General features: G+C 53.8%; 1 protein-coding gene across 24 annotated transcripts in view; it reads left to right on the plus strand.

Moving 5' to 3' along the window:
* EHMT1 (euchromatic histone lysine methyltransferase 1) overlaps positions 1–23,538 on the plus strand; it is a 198,759-nt gene extending 175,221 nt beyond the window's left edge. For all 24 annotated transcript variants that reach the window (XR_011533244.1, XM_070594815.1, XM_070594818.1 and 21 more), the window contains 9 exons: positions 1,849–2,003; positions 2,905–3,072; positions 3,290–3,434; positions 4,119–4,196; positions 5,553–5,668; positions 7,002–7,088; positions 7,585–7,663; positions 21,804–21,979; positions 22,216–23,538. Coding sequence is in view for 23 of the 24 variants with exons in the window: in XM_070594815.1 (XP_070450916.1) it covers positions 1,849–2,003; positions 2,905–3,072; positions 3,290–3,434; positions 4,119–4,196; positions 5,553–5,668; positions 7,002–7,088; positions 7,585–7,663; positions 21,804–21,979; positions 22,216–22,393 (1,182 nt within the window). In the remaining variant the exon portion in view is untranslated. The remainder of the gene's footprint in view (positions 1–1,848; positions 2,004–2,904; positions 3,073–3,289; positions 3,435–4,118; positions 4,197–5,552; positions 5,669–7,001; positions 7,089–7,584; positions 7,664–21,803; positions 21,980–22,215) is intronic.
* Positions 23,539–24,332: the final 794 nt, after the last annotated feature.

A 24,332-nucleotide genomic window follows, 5' to 3' on the forward strand; every position in this document is an offset into this window, starting at 1 on the left:
TTGACTATGGTTGTTTTACTCTTTTGGTTCTTTCGGGTGGGAGGGTAAATCCAGTCTGGTCTCTCTGCTCCACCTTTGCTGGAAGCAGCAGTCGCCTCTGTCATCTCAGATGTGTGGGCCAAGCTTCTAATGTAGCAGGTGGACCTTGGAAAGGCTGGGATGACACAGTCCTACGATAGCAGGAGCTCAGGGGGACTGGGAAGTCTCAAAACTGTCATTGTGGTTATAAAATCATTACTTGTTCTGATGAAGGAAAGAGAAGAGAGGCCCCTGAGGAAACTGCATTTTGCTCAGGAGCTCGCAAATCTGTGGATGATGGAAACCAGAAGCCAAGATCAGAGGGGTGGAAAGCTTCTAAGAGTGACATCAGGAAAGGAAGCCCAGACAAACAAAAGGCTTTTCAGAAAACACTGAGGCAGACAGGGAATGTGCTCTTAGTTTTCCCATTAGAAACAGAGGGGAGGCAGTAAAGCCCGTGCTTGGAGTGGCAGTTGTTGACGAGGATGACGAAGACAGGACCACTTAGTCCTAAAGGTCTTTGAGCTGGAAGTGTTGGAGGCACCAACTGTGGAGACTGGAAGGCGGATCATCTGAGAGCACCCAGTGTGACAGAGAGATGCTGGGCTTCCCATCAGGTCCCCGGGATGTGCTGAGCCTTTGCGCCTCGGTGGGAGTGGGGACAGGAACTGAGCCAGGTGGAGTCAGCCCACAAAGGCCGATGTGGGGCAGGCGTGCCCTACGATGGGCTCTGCCTGGGTGACAAGAGTGGATATCAGGCTTGGCTTTTGTACTGGTGCCCGTGAAAGTTCTAGTGAGGTTCCCAGGGGTCGGGGCCGCAGCGAGCTGGCCCTCTCATCCTGCCAGTAGAGCAGAAAGCACTTCAAGAGCAATAATACGTGTGTCTTTTAACCCCGTAATCCCACCTCTGAGGGTTAGGCCTTGGGACTAGTCCAAAACAGAAAAGTAGCCAACCTTAATCTGCATCAGGATCCAGAGGAAGAAGTGGAGACAAACTGAGGTTCAGTGAAGGACAGGGCCAGGCTGAGCGAATCCCCAAACAGGAGGTAGTGCACTGGCTGCCTGAGAGGAGCCCAGAGTGGGGTCGGGATGAGGGGCGCGGCGACAGACGGACAGACCAGCCCTGTGTGGGGGTGGCACATTTCTCCTGTGTCTGTCACTCCTTCATTTCTAGCGTAATAGCTTAAATATTGCTCTGTTGTCCTAATTTACATTGATCAGCTGTCGGGCAAAGTTGAACATTCTCTTGTATTTATGTGTTCTCTTCGTCTTTTATCTTATATAACTTGTTTTTCATTTTCATATCCTTTGCACATTCATTTTTTCAAAATTTTAGTGTTCTAATAAACTTTGTGGTAATTGTAAATCATATATTTTTTATACAGCATGAGTATTTTTTCAATTTTGCTTTATTTAAGATTTTTATTTTGCAGAAGTTTTTATGAAGCAAAATTTTAATTTAATCAAATTCATGTATCTTTCTCAAATCTTACACAGCTATTACTCTATTCTGCATTTATGACCCTGTTCCAAAGTGAATATAATTTAAAAAAATAGATAAAGTATGCACAAATGTTATGTTAATAATTTGTTGTGTTTTGGATGGTCTGATTCCAGATGGTTTTTTTCCTGTTTTTAAAATATTCCGTACTGTGACTATGTTACTTTTATAATGACAACAAAAGGAAACAGGAGGAAGCATCCTCGGGCTTGCGCACGGTGTTATGCTCTGCTCTGCTGTGTTTTCCTCGCAGTGTACCCGAGGTCTTCCCTTGGGTCCCACCGTCTTCACGGCTCTTGCTGTCTGTCTGTCTGTCTGTCTGTCTGCAGGAGGAGAACATCTGCCTGCACTGGGCAGCCTTCTCGGGCTGTGTGGACATAGCTGAAATCCTGCTGGCCGCCAGGTGTGACCTCCACGCCGTGAACATCCATGGGGACTCGCCCCTGCACATCGCTGCCAGGGAGGACCGCTACGCCTGCGTTGTGTGAGTGGCTCTGCGGTACACAGTCCCTGCAAGGCTCCCGGGTGGGAGAGCACCCTGATGCCCCCGGTCCTCCCAGGGAAGTTCGTTCCGTGAGCAGACAAGTCTCCGTCTGAGGTTGGCTTGGTTATTTCTAATTCAGGGAGGATCGTTGTGAAAAATCCTGAAATATGTAGGTTAGATGTGGAGATGAGCCCTGCCCTAACACTGTCAAGGGTGATGGGACAGCCCGCTCCAGGAGCCCACTGGGAGCAGTGCCCCCACAAGGTGGGCTGGAGATGTGGGCTGGATGTTGGCCACTCAAAGCTCTTTCCAACCTTGAGGCCCTCTTTCCATGTCACTAACACTTGGGGGTGGCCGGGTCCTAGGCAGTCTCTTTGCTCTGCTTCCAGTGGAAGTCAGGGAGGTGTGGCCCCTTGTTCTCATTAGCAGGAGGGATGTGGGGACAGGACCCAGCCCCACCCAGTGCTGTACCCTCAGGTGACTCCTGCCTCACCTGGAAGTGAAGGGACGCCCCTGCAGTGGTGCGAGTACCCTCCAAGATTTGTGCCTCAGCAGCAGCTCAGCCAAGTCAGTTGTGTTGGCGTTGGGCCCTGGGCAGGGTGCACTTGGAGTGGCATGCCGCAGCCCTCCATCTGTCTGACTTGAGTTAGGTCTTGGGATCACCCGCTGGAGTGCTGACTGGGTGCACGGTGGGCATGGTTAGCCTCCACATCACTGCCCTTTTTATCATTGAGGGTGCATTTGAGAGCAAATGTGGGAGAGTGGTGAGCAAGCTTGTTAGTTTCAAAACAAATGATGTGTTCTCTTTATTTTTACTGGTGATGATCATTTCGTAAATCCCATCTTCACGTTTTTTAAATTAAGATCTGAATGTTCTGTTGGCTTACATTTTTCCTTTTAGCCTCTTTCTTTCTCGGGATTCAGATGTCACCTTGAAAAACAAGGAGGGAGAGACACCTCTGCAGTGCGCAAGTCTCAACTCTCAGGTGTGGAACGCTTTGCAGATGAGCAAGGCGCTGCGAGACTCCGCCCCAGACAGGCCCGTCCCGCTGGAGAAGACAGTGAGCAGGTGAGGAGCTCTGAGTCCACGACAGCTCTGCAGCTGGTCACTGATCACAGGGCAAAAGGGTTTGAGATGAGAGCTTCTCTCCCAGCTGAGACGTTCCCTAGCCTGGATCAGAGTCGCCTGGCCCCGGCTCATCAGCTGCCCTCTTGTGCTTTTTATCCGTCCCTGTTGGGGCAGCACTTGTCACAATGAAAGGTAATGTCCCCCTGTCTTGTGGCAGAGACATTGCTCGAGGCTATGAGCGAATCCCCATTCCATGTGTCAACGCCATCGACGACGAGCCGTGCCCCAGCAACTACAAATACGTGTCTCAGAACTGTGTGACGTCCCCGATGAACATCGACAGAAACATCACCCATTTGCAGGTCAGCGATGGTGGGAGGAGGCCAGCTTCCGTGGGGAAGACAGCAGACCTCTGGAGCAGGGTCTGTGGGGGTCTCTGCAGGAAGATCTGGTGCTCTCAAGTCACCTCCCACCAAAGAGCTGGAAGGCAGATAAAGATCCTTCCAGAAAATGGGCCTGAGTCCTGTGTCGAGTCCTAGCCCCTAGAGCATCATCGAGTGCCCCTGGAAGTGGTGGTTTGGGGACTGCACCAGTGAGAGGAGCCCGTGGGCGAGCCAAAGTCCTTCCTCCCCAGGCCAAGGCCAGACGCTTGCCCTCAGGCTGGGGTTCGGGGCCCCAGCTCCTCACCTTTTCACTGCGTGTCTGGCCTTGAGTGCAGCAGGCTTTCTCTAGCGCTCTGGGGCTGCGCCCCACTCGGCCCCGCGTCATGCGCTCTGTGTCCCCACCTCCCCCTGCCAGAGCCCCTTGCGAGAGCTCTCAGCAGCTTAGCAACTGAGCCTTCTCTTCTGCCCGCATGCCCTCCTTCCAAGAGGCTGCGCACGCCTTTGTTGTCCTTGAGAGAGAAGTGAGAGAGAAGGACCTCTCTTCAGGGCGAGCACATGTCAGACAAGAGGCAGTTTTGAGAATTCGGAAGCGAGGCTGTAAGTTGAAGAGTGAGAAGTGGAGGCCACACGCTGGCCCCGTATGATGTGCCTCTCCCTCCACAGTACTGTGTGTGCATAGACGACTGCTCCTCCAGCAACTGCATGTGCGGCCAGCTCAGCATGCGCTGCTGGTACGATAAGGTGAGCGCTGTCTCTGCCCTGGTGTGCTGGTGCGGTAAGTTCCGTGAAGCAGAATTTGTGGAAAGGGCAGTTGCCCTGATTCTGAGACTGTTCGGGGCCAGCTTTGTGGAGGAGGAGCCAGGCGTGGGAACCAGTGAGGGAGGAGCAACAGGTGGGAGGAAATGGGAGGCTGGATGGAGGCAGGGTCGTGAGGATGCAGCCATCTGTCTTTGTGGCCGCCTGGAGGTGGTGGGGCAGCCATGGGCTTTGGAGTGGTCAGGGGGTGCTGACTGGAGGGACAGAGGTGGTCATTGGTGAGCCCAGCCTGAAGGCAGCTGAGGAGAGGAGAGAAGGGCTCTGGAGGCCAGCGTCCAAGAGAAGAACCCTAAGCATCCTTGGTTTAGGAGTTGAGAGGTCATTGATGGGGATAGGAGCCAGGGTGTCCTGCCGGGAGAAGAGATGCAGGCTAAGAGTGGGGGCCGGGGATGGATGATTCTTTCCAGAGTGGACGTTAGAGGATGGGGCGTGAGGGTGGGTTCTGTGTCTTCAGGAAGAGAGGCTGAGAGTGTCATGGGCGTGGCAGGTGTGTGAGTGAGGGGCTGGCAGGGCTCGCAGTTCGTGGGGTATGTTCTTTGCAGAGCATGGCTGTGCTGGGCAGGGGGCAAGAATGAGCATCTTGAGGGAAGTTCTAGCTGCTCAAGCAGCCTAAAGCTGCTGCGGCCTCAGGCTCGGCCCTCTCAGGCCTGGTGCAGTGCCTCATAGCTTTGCCGTGTCCAGGCTGTAGGACGGGAAAGCAGGTGGCTGGGTCTCTCCGGAGCTGGGGGTTTGCAGGGCAGCAAGACCGAGAGTACAGGCTGGCACTGCACATGGGTGGGTGGTCCCCGCCGGACAGGAGTCCACGGGGTGCTGACCCCTTGAAGGAAGTGGAGGGGCCCTCATGCCAGCAGCCTTGGCTAGGCTGAGCGAGGGCAAGGGGAGGGAGGGAGGCTGACGGGAGTGGATGGAGACTGGCCACAGTGGGGGCCGGGGAGGGCTGTCCGGGAGGTTTCTGAAAGCCGTGCGGACTGCTGGGCCGAGGCTCCCATCCACAGTGGGGGCCGGGGAGGGCTGTCCGGGAGGTTTCTGAAAGCCGTGCGGACTGCTGGGCCGAGGCTCCCATCCACAGTGGGGGCCGGGGAGGGCTGTCCGGGAGGTTTCTGAAAGCCGTGCGGACTGCTGGGCCGAGGCTCCCATCCACAGTGTGAGCACAGGTCTGCCCCACTTCCCCAGGTAGAAAGTGTGACCAGATGTCGTGGTTTTTATGTCAGTTTTTAGTTCATAAAAATGCATTAATGTGGGTGCGTTGAGCGAGAGCGCTGACTGTGCCTCTGTCCCCAGGATGGCCGGCTGCTGCCGGAGTTCAACATGGCCGAGCCTCCCCTGCTCTTCGAGTGCAACCACGCCTGCTCCTGCTGGAGGAACTGTCGGAACCGCGTGGTGCAGAATGGCCTGCGGTGAGCAGCCTGCTCTGTGCTCCCGAAGCCTTGTGTGGTGTGGGCTCTGAACCCCTCAGTCCGGGGTGATGTCAAGGTCCCTGTTTCAAAACTTTGGAAATGACTCAAGTTTCTTGAGAAGTTCGCGGTGTGTTGCGAATTTCACGGCGACAGGAACATGATGTGGTGAAGTCTGCGTGTGCTTGCACGTCAAGATGGCCACTGACTTTGAGTCCTTTAGCCCCTGGCAAGGGTACAGGGTGACGTAAATAGCAAAAGCCTGCTTCCTACTACCTCACACTTGGGTCTGAGGCCTGAGAGGTCAGTCAAGGTCAAGTGAGCCGAGACCAGAAAGATGGGCTTGACACGAGCACAGCCTTTGTCTCCCAGTTCACAGACGCACTCCAGCCGTTGGGGCCACCGTGACTCTGTGTTAGTGCTCAGTCACTTTCTAAGTGCTCTGTGCTCTGTGTTTCTCTGACACGATGGGGTGGTGGCGTTCTGGTGTAAACCTTTTCAGGTTGTGTGGACTCTGTTGCTAAGTCACTCAGGGCAAGAGAGGCCCTTCCACAGCCCTCTCTTGGCAGGGCCCAGCATCCCCTGATGGCCCAGAACCAGACACTCAGTTCTGGTTATGAACCTACCCTCTATGAATGTGCCCGAGAGTTGGAAGAGCTCGGAGTCCCTCTGAGTCACGAGGGAAGGTCTGCGCACGGTGTCAGTAGCTGCACACCAGTGTTCAGAGTATGAGGGTGCTCTTGATACCAGTGATCCTAGAGTGCTGGTGATCAGCCCACATTCTCCGTCCTCATGCCTGGCAGTGGGTCCTTTGGGTGTGAAGACAGACACGCTTGTCTCCCGCAAGGGCCACTGGACACAGAAAGGGGCAGCCGGCATGCCCGTGGCTGGCGGGCCCTGCAAGAGTGCCCCATGCCTGCTCCGAGGGCCCAGCTCGGCTCCTGTGGCTGACCCACTGCTCAAGCTAACCTGCATCGTGGCCTGGAGCCAACAGAAGTGTTAGCCCCTTTGATCCTCATCACAACCCAGTGGCTCGCCCACACTTGTCCCTGTGTTGCAGGTGAGAAAACTGAGGCACAGTGAGGATCAGGGGTTGTGTTCCACACGCTGACAATCAGGCTGTTTTCTGAGATCTCTCAGCTTCCCGAGGGCAAGTGCCTCAGCGCCTGCGGGGTTTCTCTGGGAGTCGCTGCTTCATGATGTGTGAAGACCTAAGGCATTTTCAGACATGGAAGCAGTATTTCCTGTCTCCTTTACTCCTGGCACTCATGTTGTAATCTGAGTGTGAGCTGGTTGTTGTGGAATGTGGCCCTAAGTTGCTGACCCTGTTTTCTAGGGCAAGGCTGCAGCTCTACCGGACACAGAACATGGGCTGGGGCGTGCGGTCCCTGCAAGACATCCCACTGGGCACCTTCGTCTGCGAGTAAGTGAGTGCCTGGGTTACCCAGGGCTGCCGGCTGCATCTGTCATTTTGGGGAAGGATGCAGCAGTGTGGGGTGAGTGCACACCTGCTGGGTGGGGTGCCCAGACTCACCCGGGAGGGGGCTGCCAAAGCCCTGGCCGCACCTGGGACCCACCGGGTGCCCCCGAAACCAAGCTCCCGCTGTCTTCAGTGCCCTCGCCACCTCTCTGGCTGTCTCCCTGCACTTACTCTCTCACCAGCTCACGGCTCGTTTAGGAAGATGTCCTCAGTCATCAGTGATTTTCAGGGGAGGATTGTTCTGGATCCCTGATCAGATGGGGAGGTTTCTGTGCCATCATCTTTTGGAGCGTAAAGTTAAATCCCACTTCAGTCACGGGCAAAGTTCTCCAAAATGTTGGCCCCCGTTGTGTGAGCTTCGTCAGCTCCTGAGCACGTCATCCTGTAGTTGAGGGTGGCGACCTGCTGTCTTCACCCTCATCCGCTCTGCCCGCCACAGGTACGTCGGGGAGCTCATCTCTGACTCCGAAGCCGACGTTCGGGAAGAAGATTCTTACCTTTTCGATCTTGACAACAAGGTACCGTGTTTTGAGGGGTTGGTGCATAAAGAGCTGATTGCAGCTGCACAGCGTGGAAGTGTCTGTTCTGGTGGGGTCTGGGCTGGTAAGGGGGCTCACCCATCCCTGTCGAGTGTCTCCCACCATCCAGCACTGGCCTTGCTTCTGTGCTCAGGGCTCAGAGGGCATCTTCAGTTGGGACCCCTGACCTGGGAGGGCCCTGAGTTTGTGTAGCAAGCAGCTCCCCTCGTGTGGGAGCCTGGGGCCTCAGACACGTCACTCCAGCCCTCTGAACCCCAACTGCTCACCCCAGCTTAGAGCACACAGCCTCCACAGCCACCGAGAGGCTAGGGGTCTGTGTATGTGTGGTGACCGAGGAAGCAGGAGTGAGCCTTGAGTGAGGGGGTGAGGGATTGCACGCGTGGAGAGGGCGGTGCATTCCTCATGTCCCTGGCCGCCCTGCTGGGTGCTGGGAGAGCAGCCAGGCTCCGGCCTTCATCCACTGCAGGACCCTGGTTTCCAGGGCGTTTCTGAGACCAACCGTCGCACATCGCGCTTTCTCTTAGTGTGGGTCCCAGTGTTGCTCCTTAGTTCAGAAATTGCCTATTTAAGAACTTCCCAGAACTTCTCATCATGACCAGTGAGGGCGAGAGTAAGGTGGAGATGGGGAAAAGAGGATTCTCTCCTCTGTAGCAGCAGCCACAGACCTGAGTATCTGTCCCTGTAGGTGAGGGTGGAGCCAGGCAGACCCTCCTGCTGAGAACAGGGCCCTCCTGCCCCTGCAGTCACCTTCTGTGAGATCAGTGTTTGTGCTGAGGGTGCGTCACCAGAGAAGCCTTCCTTCTGGGAGGTGGCAGTGCTCGGGCACCGCTCCACGTGGGCAGACCTTCCCCACGGCGCCAGCGAGCCTGGCCTGGGTGTGCGTGTGCAGAGCTGCAAGCTCTGTCGGCCGTGGGGCGTCGTCTCCCACACTCCGCCTGCTCGGTCTTCTGCCTGTCCATGCCTGTTGAGCTGTTGGCTTCCACGGGTTTCTAGCAGCTCTGCCTGTTCTGGACAGAGGCCCTTCTGTGACATGTGTCTTGCAGAAATTGTCCCTCTGTGCCTTGTTTGTTCCTGGTGACGTCTTGTAATGAACAGAAGTTCTTATTTCTATCGTAGTCCAACTATCAGTCTTTTTCTACGTACCTTTGGGTTTTTGTAACATCCTAAATAAGTTTTGTTAAAACCCAGGTCACAGAGGTGCTCACCTCTGCTGTAGCCGGAGTTGCACGTTTGGCTCACACTGATCTGTTAGCGTTTGCTCTGCCAGTGAAGCCTTGTTCTCGCCTGTGTCCATATCTGCTTGACTCAGCACCGTCTGTGGAAAAGACTGTCCTTTTCCTGGCACTCAACTCGGTGGCCCAGCATGTGCCTGGGCCTCTGCCCGCCTTGTCTGCTGACTGTCCTGGGCAAGCCACGTGTGTGCCTAGCCTGGTTGGCGTCCTCTGGCCGGCCATTCTTTAGGACCATCTTGCTCTTGGTCTCTTGCCGTTTCTGTGTGAGTTTTAAATTCGACTTGATGCATTCTACCGAACGCCTGCCGGGGTTTGATGGGGAGCGGTGAACTGTGAACCAGGCTGGGCTGTCGAGGCCACCACACCTCCTTTTCCAGTCCATGGACGTAGCCTGTCCCTCCCTGTGTTTAAGTCTTGAGTCACCCATGGTGCTTCATGCTTCTCTGTGCTGTGATCTTGTGTATCTTGTTGGATTTTTTTTTTATCCAATAGGTTTTTGACATTTTTTTCTTTTTGGATTAACTTTATTGAGGTTAATTGACAAACAACAAACTTTTAAGTGTATATTGTTAGTTTTGACAGACCTGTTTACCGGTATAATCACCACAAGCAAGATAGGGAATGGTTCCATCACCCCCAACGTTTCCATCCTATTGGCCATGGAGATGCTTTCTGCCTCCGCAGGTGTTTACCTGCATTGGAGTTTCTGTCGGTGGGGTCAGAGTGCATGCCTCTGTGTCCACCTGGGTGGTGGTGTGTTGGTGGTTCACTCCTGTCTGTTGCCAAGTGGTGACCCACCGATGGCTGTGCCACTCACCTGTCGATAAACCCAGCTGTTGCCATTTTTGCTGTTGCAAAGAAACCTGCTCTGAGTCCACGTAGACTTGTTTTTTGTGGATGTGAGTTTGCACTTCTCTTAGGTAAATTCTGGGAATACAAGTGCTGCCATCTGCTAAGTGTGCGTGTAATAACTTTAAAAGAAACAGCCAGCAGTTTTCAAAGTCTTCGTGCCCTTTACATTGCCACCAGCAGTAAATGAGAATTCCCAACACCGTAATTTTAATTTTAATTCAGTTTAATTTAAATTTAATTTAAATTGATGATTATTGATGGGAGCGTTTTGTCATGTGCTTATTGGTCTCCTTATATCTCCTTTTGTGAGGAAACTTAGAAATCATCGCGTGCTGCCTCCCTGGGCTGGTGCCTTGTGAGTTGCAGAGCCTTCGTGTTCCTTGGCTCAGGCCTCGACAGACTTTGTGTGTTTCCTCCCAGCCTCTGTCCGTCAAGGAACAAAAAAATATTTTTGTTATTTAGTGTGTGTCCTAAGAAATGTTTGTCTACCGCAGGGTTGTGAAGATTGTCTCCATTCTCTAGAGTTTTTGTCTTTAGCTTTCACGTTTAGATCCACGATCTCCTTTGAGCTGACTTTTGTGTCTGGTTTGAGATAAGACTAAAGGTTCACTTTTGTCCATGTGAATCCACACTTGTTCCAGCACTTTGATCTGGTTGCTGATGCTCAAATCTACACCACTCTCTCCTGATTACCATTGATTCAGAGTAAATTTTGAAACCAGGTAATGATGAGTCTTCAGACCCTGTTCTTTTTCAAAACCATTGTAGCTTTTCTGTGGTCTTTGCATTTTCATGTAAATTTCAGAACTGATGTGTCAATGCAAAAAGCGGCTGCTGGGGTTGGGATTGGGGTTGAGTCAAATCTGTTGATCCATTAGAGGTATTGGCACCTGCATAGCTCTAAGTCTTCTCGTCCTGGTGTCTGTCCGCAGGTCTCCACTGAGTGGGGTCTTCTCGTCCTGGTGTCTGTCCGCAGGTCTCCACTGAATGGGGTCTTCTCGTCCTGGTGTCTGTCCGCAGGTCTCCACTGAGTGGGGTCTTCTCATCCTGGTGTCTGTCTGCAGGTCTCCGCTGAGTGGGGTTAGGTCTGCAGGGCTCTGTAGCTTTCAGTGTATGGATCTTATTCAGATTCCCTTGAATTTTTTCCCAAGTATTTCATGCTTTTGTAAACAGTACTGCTGTTTTGTTTCATTTCCAGCTGTTTGTTGTCAATAAATGGAAACAATTGGTTTTTCCCATATTGACCTTGCTCAATTCACTTATTAATTCTAGTAGCTCTTTTGAAGCTTCTTCACAGTTTTTCTGCACGTGCTGTTGTCTGTGAGTGGGGACCGTCCTGCCCCTTCCTTACCTGTCCGTGTTTGTGCCTGGCTAGGGCCCCGTATTTGGTAGGAGGGCACGCGCTCGCCATGCTCTGTCACCCAGGACGAGTGCTTATCCTTTGACTGTGAAGTGCACCCTGCGCTTGGGCTTTTTATAGGTGCCGTTATGGAAGTGTCCTGGTTTGCTGAGTCTGTTTATCATTAGTTTTTTCAAAATTGGGTTTATTGAGGCATAATTTGCACACAGTAAATCCATGCTTTTATGTGCACAGTTCGTTAGTGCTCTGTTGCTGCACCAGTTACCACAAGCCTGGTGGACGAAGCAGCACCGTCAGCGGCTGAGTCTGCGGCTGCTGCCCACACTCTGGGTGGAGCTCTCTGCTTGGGGCCCCCAGGCCGTCCAGCGTCACCAGGCCGTGCACTGTCTGTACCTCGGAGTTCAGGTTCCCAGGCTGTCTGGCGTTGCCAGGCCGTGTACTGTCTGGACCTGGGACCTGGAGTTCCTGAGGCTCATTGGTGGTGTCCAAACTCAGTTCTCTGCTGTGAGACTGTGGTCCCCGCTTTCTTGCTGGGTGCCAGCCGTGCACTCTCCCAGAGGCCCCATGGTTCCCTGCCTGGGGCCCACCGCATGTCGCTGTACTTCTTGAAGGCCAGCAGGAGAATCTGTGTTGGAGCCTTACTCAGTGTGACGCAGTCACGGGGGTGACACCATGCTCTTTACTGTGTCGTCAGCGAGAAGCACTCACGGGTTGTCCCAGACTGAAGGGCTGGGGTTGTGTTCGAATTCTGCATTCCACTACATGTCAGTATGGACCAGCTCCCTGCCCTGTAGCCCCAAGGGTGCTTCTTGTCCTCTCAGCTTGCGATGCCCGGGTATCTTTCTGACCCTGCAGGGTTGCCTTTCCTGGCACGTCATGTAAGTGGAATCACACAGCATGTAGCCTTTTGTGTCTGGCTTCCTGCCCTCGCGCAGGGACTCTGAGGTTCCTCGAGTTGCTGCATATTTCAGCACAGTTATCCCTTGGTATCTGTGGGAGATTGGTTCCAGGACTCCCTCTAGGTTTCCCAAATCCACAGTGCTCAAGTCCCTTAGTTGGCCCTCCAGATCCGCAGGTTCCACATCTGTGGATTATAACCATAGCACGCACAGACTGGGGTTGGTTGACTCCGTGGGGATGAAGAGCTGACTCTTTGGTGGTTGTTGGGAGTCGTGCTCCATTGTGTGGATGCCCCTTGATTTGCTCATCAGTCCGCAGTTGCCAGGCGCTTGGGCCTGTTTTCAGTTGTTGGCAATTGATAAAGCTGCTGTAAACATTCATGTAACGTTTTGGTGGGCGTGTCTTCATGTTGTTGCTGGGCCACGTGTAAGTGGTCTTCCGCTTTGTGAGGAAGAGCAGTGTCCTGAGGATTTTGCCAGCCGTTCTGGTTGGTTGTGGCAGGAGGGCCAGTCCAGTGCCAGCTGCTCCATGGTGGTGGGAAACAGGATTTCTGGTGCCGGGATATTTCGATGGTCTTTTAAGTGGTCTTTTTTCCCTAGCTTAATTGCTTGATATGTAGAAATATGGTTAGTTTTTTCAACTAACTTTAAACCTGTGACCTTCTAAACTCACTGACTAAATGTGACCTTTTATTTGTGAGCCTTTTGGTCTTCTGTGGATGTAGTTGTGTCATCAACAGATGGCCTCGCTTCCCATCCTTGTAGCCTTTGCTGCTCGTTCTCATACCCCCCTGGCCAGGCCACTGCTGCATGGGGTCAAGGGGGCAGCCGGCTGGCCTGTGCCCATCTTCTACCCTCTGGGAAGCTTCCAGAACCCTGTGCTTACGTGGGGTGCTGGCGCTCAGTTTTCTCGAAGTCCTATCCCTAGTTCACTAGGAGTTTCACGAATTGATGTTAAATTGTGTGTTTTTCTGAATCTGTTGAAGTAACCCTATGATTTTTCTCCTTGTTCTAGTACTGTGGTGAGTAGTCTGACTTCATGTGCCATTGTTCCTGGGTGTGTCATCCCGTGCACATCTTCGCTCTCGAGACTTCATTTGTGGGTGGGTCTGGACCCACCCACACAGCTGCTGTTCCCAGGGCCCTTCCCTGCCGTCTAGCGCCTGCAGTGCGCACCACTGTGGGTCCAGCACTGGCTGCTGCTTCCTTATTTTCATTACGTTTTCCTCATCTCCTCATGTTCTCAATTAGTTTTCGTTCGGGTGCCAAACATTGTATTTGCAAACCTGTTTGAAGAAAGGCGTTGAGGCTTAGGATCCTCGTCCATCAGGGTCACTCCAGTCCATTTGCAGGAACTAAGATGATTCAGAGCTGTGCTGCAGCCCCTGGCCTCTGTTGATTCCATCTGACCTTTACCCTGGTGACCCTTGCGCCTGTGTGACATTTACCCCTGGGTGACCCTGGCCCCTAGCCCTGCAGTGCTGCTAAAAATGTCAGTTTGTCTCTCGGCCACCCTGGGACTCGGAGGGTCCTCATGGAAGTGTGCCCCTGGGGCGGCCCTTGCAGGTGCGTCCTCGTGGAAGTGTGCCCCGCAGCCAAGGAGGCCTCCGAGCTTCAGGCAGACCTGTTTTTTCTGTCTGTGTTTTTTAAAGATGCCCTCAGGCTTCCTGGATGTCCTCAGCAGACCCAGTTGGCGGGTTTCATCAGGGTCTGCGCTGGCCCTGCGTGCTCCTTGTAGCGGGTCAGCTGTGACTCTCGCCAGCGTCCTCTGACTGGGTCAGGCACGGGGTCGCTGCCCGAGGAAGGGGAAGGAAGGAGGTTTCCTGGTTACCCCCAAACCACCCCTGAGCAGTAGTGCTGGCTCTGTCCCACTCAGATAAGTTTCCAGGAACCAAGTCCGAGACAGACCACTCTTCACGCCCCGTGTACCTGCCTGGAGGAGCGGCTTTCTGTGTCCCAGTCCACTCAGACGACGCTTTTGTGGACTAGGCTGTGGACTCCACATCCGTTTGCTCGTTAGCAGGCTCAGCAGGCGTGAGCTGCTCTGTCCGACTGCTGTGCAAGTTTCTCTTTCCCTCAACTGAGCAGCTCCTGGATGCCTGCCAGCCCCCAGCCCAGACGCGGACTCTGTGCTCCTGTCGGGGCTGACCGGCACCAGCCCCCAGCCCCCTCACAGGGCCGTCACGCCAGGGCCCTCCCTTTTCTCATATGCGGTTGCCCGTGGCTGCTCCCTCTGATTCCTTGCCTTCTCGTCTCTCTTCAGCCCAACCCTGCAGGGCTGTGCCCCCCGAGGGGTCCTGCAGCCTTCTTGCTGTTCACTCTGGGCCCTCGGCCCCCCACCTGGAAGCATCTCTTCCTCACTCTGCTCCAGCCACTGCCTGGGCTGGGCATGCAGCTCCCCTTGCCCTCACTCCTGTGGCTTGTTTATTCTGGGCATGGAAGAAGCCACAAATAACCAGAGCTTCTCAGGGTCCACTCCAGCTCAGACCCATGTGTCCCTGAGTGTTGGTGTCTCAAAGTGACCGTATTGTGGGGCCCGTCTGCCCACACCTCGCTCCCTCCCTAACCACCATCTATGGCTTCAGGAAACTTCCTGGCTCTGCCTTCAAAATGTTTCCTGGATCTGACTATCCATCGCCATGCCGCCTGTCCTCTCCCCAGCCTGGACTGTCCCCGAGCTCCAGGTCTGCGCTTGGACCTCCGAGTCTGTCCCTCTCCTTGCTGTTCTGGAACCTTCTGAACATCCACCTGACATGCCTCTGTCCCTGCCTCCTTCAGGCTTTTGCCTGTCTTCCCTGGGTTAACACCCCCTGCCCCTTGGAGTTGTGGCGTGCAGGAGGGTGTTGCAGAGTCGCCGGGCATGGCATGGCTCCCTGCCATCGTACTTTCATCTCAGAACTAGGTGTAGGTGGCATCTCGATCAGAGACACTTGGAAAGAGCAGCACATGCATGTGAAAGGACATGTTTTTAAAGACCTGAGCAGTGTTCATCATGAGAGGGATGCAGCATTCACGTGGAGACGCGTTAGCTGTGACCAGGCTGAGTGGCAGTCGGGTCTGGAGGAGCTGTTTGCTCCAAGAACAGGTGGCCCTCCTGCCCCCTCATTCCTGCACCCTCACCTCTGTAGGGTCTCTGAGCTGGGTGCAGGCAGGTGACCAGAAGCTCAGGACAAACCACATAAGAACGTTCCGGTGTGAAAGCCACTGCGCCTCAAATTCAATCCAGGAGTGGGCGCCCCAGGCAGAGGCCACAGGATGTGCAGGCGGCACGAGAGCCAGGGACCCGTGGGCAGAGGACACCTTTGTGGTCTGCACCCGAGGGGCACCTTGGACCCACAGCTTGTCCCTGGGGACCCGTAGTCTCAGTGTGGGGTGCGTGTCTGGCAGGGTCTGGCAGTCTTCACACGGGACCAGGGCAGGGTGGGGTGCTACCTCCCATTACGGAGCCTCGGCCATCCTTGGTGGTGGGGTCAGCCCCCTGCACAGGCGTCTACAGGACTGAGCGCACTGCTGCCCCTGGCAGGAGGTGTCTCCTCTGAGGAGGTGGCCCCTTCCTGCCTCTCCTCCCCCTCCTTCTTCCTTCACTGTGTCAGGGGTTCTCCTGTGTTCACACGTCAACCTGCCTGCCACTGCACGGTCTCCTGTGCAGCCTCATTTCCTCCTCTCTTCTCTGATGCCCCTTTGGGCTTTCATTTAGTTAAAAAAAAAGAGGGGCCAGCCCTGCTGGCCGAGTGGTTAAGTCCAGCACACTCCACTTCAGTGACCTGGGTTTGGTTCCCAGACACGGATCTACAGCACTCGTCAGCTGTGCTGTGGCAGGGACCCACATATTTTAAAATAGAGGAAGATTGGCACAGATGTAAGTTCAGTGCCAATCTTCCTCAGCAGGAAAAAAAAAAAGTGTTTCACTTCTCTCCACTTCCTCTAGTAAGTGCTTTGTCTTGCCTTTATGGGTAATTTCTTTTTTAATTTATACTTATGAAAATTTTCAAACACATAGAAAAGTAGGAAAAGTCAGTATAGTTGAGACCCTTACCCATCACCTAGATGTAACAATGGTCAGCATCTTGTTTTATTTATCTGTTTTCTTGCTGATATTATGTAAAATTAATTACAAACGAGCTATTTCACCCTTAATTATTTCAGTATGCTCCTCTAAATAATTATATTTCTATCAACAATCACAACATCATTATCACTCTTAACCGGATTGACCACCATCTGACACAGTGTCATTATCACTCAAACAAGATTGACCACCATCTGACACAACGTCATCACCACACAAATGAGATTGACCATCATCTGACACAGCATCATTACCACCCAAATGAGATTGACCACCATCTGACATAGTGTCATTACCTCCCAAACAAGAGTGACCACCATCTGACACAGTGTCATTATGACTGAAACGAGATTGACTATCATCTGACACAAGATCATTATCACACATTGAGATTCACTGTCATCTGACAGTGTCATTATCACCCAAATGAGAGTGACAATCATCAGAAACAATGTCATCATCATACCCAACAAGATTGAACATCATCTGACGTAACATCATTATCACACTTAACAAGATTGACCATCATGTGACATCTAGTTCATATTCACATTTCCCTCGTTTTCCCCAAACATCTTCACTGCTGGTTTGCCTAACCCGGGAGGTGTCAGAGGGAGCAGCTTGCTGTTGATGCTACATCCACACATTTCTTCTCATCGAGAACCATGTTTCTAGCCCCTCAGGTGGACCCTGACTGAGAGACCAGCCGTTGCCCTGCAGAAATCCTGCCGTCTGGATTTGTTGGCATGTTCTCTCCTGGGTCACTTCTGTTGCTCTCTTTCCCGATATTTCCTGCAGACTGGGAGTGAGGGTGGAGCCTGGCCACATTCTCCTGGGTGATGCTATTGTGTCCCGTGAGGACCTAGAGGATAGTGTTCCCTGGTCAGCAGTAGGGTGAACCTCGGCTGTTTACCTTCTCCCCCATGTCTGGGCCTCAGTGAGTCGTGTGCTTCATTGGGTGTCGCATCATGCCTTCCACATTTAGTGATGAATTCTTCTGTATACAAAAAACGTTTCCCACCTGAACACGCCCCTTTGAGTCCCCTGTGGAAAGGCAGGGTGAGTGCCGCGTGGCCACCCCTTTGAGTCCGCCTCATGGAAAGGCAGGGTGAGTGCCGCGTGGCCGCCCCTTTGAGACCCCTGTGGAAAGGCAGGGTGAGTGCCGCGTGGCCGCCCCTTTGAGACCCCTGTGGAAAGGCAGGGTGAGTGCCGCGTGGCCGCCCCTTTGAGTCCCCTGTGGAAAGGCAGGGTGAGTGCCGCGTGGCCACCCCTTTGAGACCCCTGTGGAAAGGCAGGGTGAGTGCCGCGTGGCCGCCCCTTTGAGTCCCCTGTGGAAAGGCAGGGTGAGTGCCGCGTGGCCGCCCCTTTGAGACCCCTGTGGAAAGGCAGGGTGAGTGCCGCGTGGCCGCCCCTTTGAGACCCCTGTGGAAAGGCAGGGTGAGTGCCGCGTGGCCGCCCCTTTGAGACCCCTCTGGAAAGGCAGGGTGAGTGCCACGTGGCCACCCCTTTGAGACCCCTGTGGAAAGGCAGGGTGAGTGCCGCGTGGCCGCCCCTTTGAGACCCCTCTGGAAAGGCAGGGTGAGTGCCACGTGGCCACCCCTTTGAGACCCCTGTGGAAAGGCAGGTGAGTGCCGCGTGGCCGCCCCTTTGAGTCCCCTGTGGAAAGGCAGGTGAGTGCCGCGTGGCCGCCCCTTTGAGTCCCCTGTGGAAAGGCAAGGTGAGTGCTGTGTTGCTGCCCTGGGCTTCTCAGGTCTCAGGGTCACTTACTGGTGGTGAAGGACTTCTGGCCTTCATTCCCCTGTCTGTCTTTGTGTTGTTAGAGCTCACAGCATTTGTGATTTTTATAGTCGGTGTTTTGATCCATTATCACCATTCTTCTTTTCTGAAGTTTTTTTAAACTAAGAAAATAAGTTGGGGACCAGCCCTGTGGCACAGCGTTTAAGTTTACACGTTCCACTTCGGTATCCTGGGGTCCGCTGGTTTGAATCCTGGGCACCGACATGGCACCACCTTGCAAGCCATGCTGTGGCAGGCGTCCCACATATAAAGTAGAGGAAGATGGGCACAGATGTTAGGTCAGGGCCAGTCTTCCTCAAAAAAAAAAATTTATTTTTGATTTGCACCTGAGCTAACATCTGTTGCCAGTCTTCCTTTTTTTTTTTTCCTTTTCTTCTTCTCCCCAAAGCCCCCCAGTACATAGTTGTATTTACTTTTAGTTGTAGATTCATCTGGTTGTGCTATGTAGGATGCTGCCTCAGCCTGGTCTGATGAGTGATGCCATGTCCGCGCCCAGGATCCGAACCAGTGAGACCCTGGGCTGCCAAAGCGCAGCGCACAAACTTAACCACTCAGCCACGGGGCCGGCCCACCATTCTTCTTTTTGATGCTCAACTGTCCCATCTTTGGTCAGTGGGAGCCCGTTCAGCCCAGCTCTGTGTCCCTGGGCTTCGCTGTGATCCAGCCCCATGAGGTGGTCCCCTCGCTCATCTGGCCCAGGCTCGGCAGCAGCGCTTCTCTAAGGAGTCCCTGCTCCTCACAGTGGAGTGATTTGCACATGCCCACTCAGCATGCGGTTGCCCATGCCATCCGGCTGCCATTGGCTCTGGACTCAGTCTTTTTTTTTTTTCTGGGAAAGATTCACTCTGAGCCAGTATCTGTTGCCAGCTGTCCTCGCTCTCTCTTTTTTTTTTCCTCCCCAAAGCCCCAGTACATAGTTGTGTATAGTTGTAAGTCCTTCCAGCTCGTCTATGTGAGCCGCCACCACAACACAGCTCCTGACCAGACGAGTGGTATGGTTCTGCACTTAGGAACCGAACCCAGGCCACCGAAGTGGAACACGCTAAACTTGAACCACTAGGCCATCAGGACTGGCTCTGGACTCATTCTGGAGAGGACAGGACTCTGGAGTAAAGGGACTTTTTCAAATGTGTTCTTGGTACTGTTTCCAATTCCAATTTATCATTACAGGGTTTTGCCTAACTTTCTTGATTTTATGCTTGTATCTCTTAGATATAAGATATGCTTTTTCTTTTAGATTTATGGTTATATCTCTTAGAGTGAAAAATCTTGGCTCCTAACAACATTAAATAGTTTCATAATAATGTTACTAATATTGCTGCCAACAGCAGACAGCACCACAGCATTGAGCAACTAGACTGTGGCTCTTTGCTCAGAATGTGTCCGCTGAGGACTCCAGACTCTGCTCTGCCATCCTGGAAATGTTGTATCTCTCTGCATTTGTGTGACCAGTTTGATATGCAGTTAGTTCGTTTTGTTTTAGTTCATTTTAAATTCTAGGATTAAAAATTTTTTAATTATTTAAAATATTTACATGCTTTAAAAGTAAAAATTACCTATGAAGATTACACTCAGGAAGACTCCCCTGTCCTCGTTCTCTGTCATCCGTGACCTGCCCCAGGGCACCGTTCGTGGGAAGAGAGGAAGGTCTTTGCGCTTGTCTCATCTGCTTTCGAAAGAAGTCTTCCTGGAGTAGGAGGTGCCCCCGGCCACAGAGCTCGGGGTCACTGCCTCACTCGAGGACGCTGTCTCGCTCTTCCTGGGTGTGGCGTTCAGGGTGAGCTCAGCCTGTGGCTGGACGTCCGCCATCCTCACAGGTCCCTGGGCGCTGCTTGCCCGTCCAGCAGTGGCTGTCACAGCCAGGGAATTTCCATGGAGTCTCCGGTCCATCCTTTCCTCTCATTTCTGGTTCTCGTGGACACCTCCCATTTCACTGAGGCCATCATGTGCTGGCGGCAGGCCTCGTTTCCTTGGTAGGGCTCGCCCCCCTGGCCTTGAGTGCCCACCTGCTGGACAGCATCTGGCTCATCCCTGGCTGGCCTCCGCTGATTCTCTTTCTCTTCAGGATGCGTCCATTTTCCTGGTTCTTTGTGTGTTGTGTGTTTGGATTGTTAACGTGAATGTATGGGACGACTCCAGTGTTTCTCCTCTGTGTGGTCTCCGCTGTTTCATGATCGCCTGAGGTCCTGGCTCCATCCACGTTGTCTCCCCTGGCTCGGGGTCAGGCAGACACTATGGACAGAGTTGGAGCCCCGCTCTCTTCTGCAGCCATGTTTCCAGCTGCTCTCTCCTGATTCTGCACACGAAGGTCATCCCTGTGGGTCCTCGGCCCTATGCTCTGTCCACGTCGGCTGGAGGCTGGCCTCAAGGCCGCCAGGCAGTCTTGCCCCTTGCCCAGGCTGAGCTTCCCCCAGAGTTTCCTTGTTACCTGCCAGTGCCTTCCTGTCACGGCTTCTCGTGTCCTTTCCAGTTTCAGAGTTGCCTTTGAGCGTGGGGTTGCCTGCAGATTTAGTTCATCACAGCCAGAGGCAGAGGCCAGAATGTGGCCTCGTGAGGGTTGGGACATCTGCAAGTCTTGGGGCTGCACTAGGAGGCAGGAGTGCTGGTCGGACCTGCTTGCCTTTGGTCTGGTGGGTCTGCCCTGGCGGGGTGCGAAGGATCAGAGATGACCCGCCTTGTCCAGACTAAATCCTTCATGGCAACTCGAGCTCTGAGCATCCTTTGGCCTCCTCAGTGCTTGTAATGACACTACCAGGTGTGGGTGGAGTGACTTCTGGGTGCCCGCCCTGTCCTCTGTGGGATGCACGTCCTGGAAAAGCCATCTGCTGCTCATCGTCCTGGCGTTTCCTCCCAGACCCTGCCTTTGATTTCTGTGGCTGTGTAGCAGGTCGCCACACACTCAGCGTGAGATGGCCCCTCGCGACTCCCCCTTGTAGGGGTCAGACAACCCAGGGCCGGGCTCTCTGCTCAGGGCCCCACAGGCTGATGTCGTGCGCTCCGGGGAGAAGCTGCTTGCTGCTCATTTTGGGGGTTGCGGGACTCAGCACCTTTCAGTCTAGGACGGGTGTCCTGTTTCCTTCCCGCTGCCGCAGGCCGCCGCATCCCTCTGACTTCAGGTCGGCAGCAGCTTGTCACACTCTGGGTCTTTCCAGAGGAAGTTGTGCTTTTAAGTTTTAAAGGCTCTTGTGGTTAGATCAGGACCCGGATAACCTCCCTTCTTACGGTTCGTGCAGGGTCCCTTCTCTGTGTGTCGCAACCACAGGTGTCATGCCAGGGAGGGTCTTGGGCCCTGGTCCTGGCTCCTGTCTGTGCCCGCCCGTCACCAGGATGTCCTAGGATTCGTGCTTCCTGGTTGTAACCATGCTCGGACAGTGCCGCAGACGTTGTTCTCTCAGTCCCCTCGTGAGCGGCCTAGCGGCCCTCAGCTCGAGTGCAGCTTCCTTCCCTCTGTCCATCCTGTCCAGTGTGTCCCGCATCTCCCAGCCCCTCCTGGGACCCTCTTCTCCATCCATCACCAGGCCTCTGAGGAGCGGCACAGCCCCCTTGGCTGCCCGCTGCCCCATGGGCTTCCTGCAGCCCTGCCCCTGTCTCCTGATACTCATGGCCTCAGGGCCCTGGGAGGGGACAGTGCCGTGCACCTGCATTGTTCCTGTTTGTGGTTGTCTTCACCACCTGACTGCAAGCCCCACAAGGGTGCCGTGTCCACTTTGGGCTCCCTCATCCTCGAGCACCCCGGGGAGGGGGTGGAGTGGGCGGTATCTGCCAGCAGCGCACAGCCTGCCCTGCGGGAGCCCCAGGGGTGCGGTGGGGGTGTCAGCGCCCTGCCCTGTCTGGGGACGCAGCTCCGCCTGGTGGGGCTGCATTGCTGTGCTGTCCCCACTGCCTTCAGTGCGTCCTGTCTCGCCTGCAGGACGGGGAGGTGTACTGCATTGATGCACGCTTCTACGGGAACGTCAGCCGCTTCATCAACCACCACTGCGAGCCCAACCTGGTGCCCGTGCGAGTGTTCATGTCACACCAGGACCTGCGCTTCCCCAGGATCGCCTTCTTCAGCACCCGCCTAATCGAGGCTGGGGAGCAATTGGGGTAGGTGCCATTGTCCCCTCCCGGGCCCAGGCGCTCGTGCGACCTGGTTTTGGGACCAGGGTGAGCACTGCCTTCCGGGTCACACACATGTGCCCCTTGAAATGGGCCTATCCTCATGGTTTTCCCTTTTCTGCAGTCCTGACCTGGAACGTGCAGCTCAGATCGGGCAAGTTTAGCCAGCTCCCGGCAGCACAGCTGAGTTTGGACTCCTGCCCTTAGTTCTGCTCTCTCCCCAGGTTTGACTACGGGGAGCGCTTCTGGGACATCAAAGGCAAGCTGTTCAGCTGCCGGTGTGGCTCCCCCAAGTGCCGGCACTCCAGCACAGCCCTGGCCCAGCGGCAGGCCAGCGCTGCCCAGGTGGCCCAGGAGAACGGCCTGCCTGACACCAGCTCTTCCACCGCTGATCCTCTATGAGACACAGCCCACCATGGGGCGCCGAGGGCTGGATACTGTCCGCACTGCAATTTAGAGAGGAAAAGAGAAGTGCACGTGATGGCGGAGGGTCCTGCTCTGGGGCTAGAGGGTCTGAGCCGAGGCTACGAGGCCTGGCATGGCAGCCTGTGGGCAGGGGCAGGCGGTCCGGACCCCAGGCCTCTGACTGGGAGTAGACACTTTGGAGCACCCTGGGACTCCGCACTGGCGTGACCTTGTGAGTTTCTGATGGTGGTTTTGTTGTTTCCACGTTTCTCGTCTCCCCCCTGCTCTCCGTGGTTCCCACTCCACCACTGGGCTTGTTGGCAGCATCCTGTCGGCCCAGACTCCTCTGTGTGGCACCACGAAAGCCACTGTCACCCGCAAGCTGCTCCGTTAGACCTGCCCGTCCGCAGCCTGTGTGGCTGTGCCCGTTCCCACGCCACGCGGCACCGTCTCCACGGCGATCAGAGAGAAGTGGGGCCAAACCGCCATCACTTTGGAGGAAATGTGGGTTTGCTTTTTAAAGAAATCCTATATCTAGTCCTATGTATCAGACCTCTAATGTGCTTCTTTTTGAGGAAGCAGTTTGGTGGGTGCAGGAGGGCCACGGCCCACGGAGGACCCCGCACCAGCCCCGCCAGTGCAGCGACACTGGCACCTTCTGTCGATTTTTAAGCCACATGCTATGATGATGAATAAACTGATTTATTTTCTACCATTATTGAACATTAGGACAAACAGAAAATAAAAAACACAAAACACAGACAACGGTGCTGATTCTGGTGTGGTTTCTACTCACCATGTGAAATAAATATCAACTGTATAAAGAGAACAAAGTGATTTTAGAATAAAATGCAGGAGAACACTTTTTTAAATGTTAGTCTTGTAGTGAATAAATTTGCCATCACCTTTTGTGTGACGGCCTGGCAGGTCATATCCTTCTTTTTGGCATATACTTTTTTAAATACTGTAATTAGTGCAGTAACAGTGGGGTTTTTTTTGTGCGACTCTTCTAAAACATTCATAATGCAGTCATGTTTATTTTTTTCTGTTAAAATGTTTTTGACAGTTTTAAGAGCAGTCTTTTGGCTCAGACCATTTCTTGTTCTGTTTTCAATGAAATCAATAAAAAAAAGTACTTTAAATGAGGTTTTTTTATTATGATATCATGTTTCAAGTGGTTTCTGCAAAACGCCTACGTTTCCTGTGGGGCACAGTGCTCATGGGCTCACACGCGGCCCTGGGAACTAGTGGGCCCGGCCCAGCCCTGTGCCCCAAGTCTGAGCAAGGGGACCTGGAAGCACACACACACCCCAGACTTGTCCTTGAAGAGAGACCTGCACCCTCCCCAGGCAGGCATCAGGAGAGCCTTGCGTGTTGGCACGTGTGTGTGTGTATCCATGTGCGTGCACATATCTGTTATGTGTGTCTGCATGTCTCTCTGCATGCATGTTGGTTATGTGTGCATGTCTGTGTATGTGCATGCACATGTCTGTTGTGTCTGTGCACCTGTCTGTTATGCATGTGCATGCCTGTACGTGTGCATGCATGTGTCTATTTGTGTGTGCATGCCTGGGTACATGTGTGTGCGTGAATGTACATGCACATGTCTTTTATGTGTGTGCATGTCTGGATGTGTGCGCACGTATCTGTTATGTGTGTGCATGCATGTGCGTGCATGTCTGTCCATGTGCGTGCACATATCAAGTTTGTGTGTCTGTACGTTTGCATTTGTGTGCACGTGTCTATTATGTCTGCATGTGTCTGTATGTGTGCATGCATGTGTCTGTTATGTGTGTGTCCATGTACATGCACGTCTATTATGTGTGTGTATCTGTTGACATGCATGTGTGTGCACGTCTATTAGGTGTGCATGTCTGTGGACATGTGCATGTGTGTCTGTGCATGTGCGTGCATGTCTGTGTGTGTACATGTGCAT

The sequence above is a fragment of the Equus przewalskii genome, chromosome 26 (assembly GCF_037783145.1).
Source record: "Equus przewalskii isolate Varuska chromosome 26, EquPr2, whole genome shotgun sequence".
NCBI classification, from domain to species: Eukaryota; Metazoa; Chordata; class Mammalia; order Perissodactyla; family Equidae; genus Equus; species Equus przewalskii.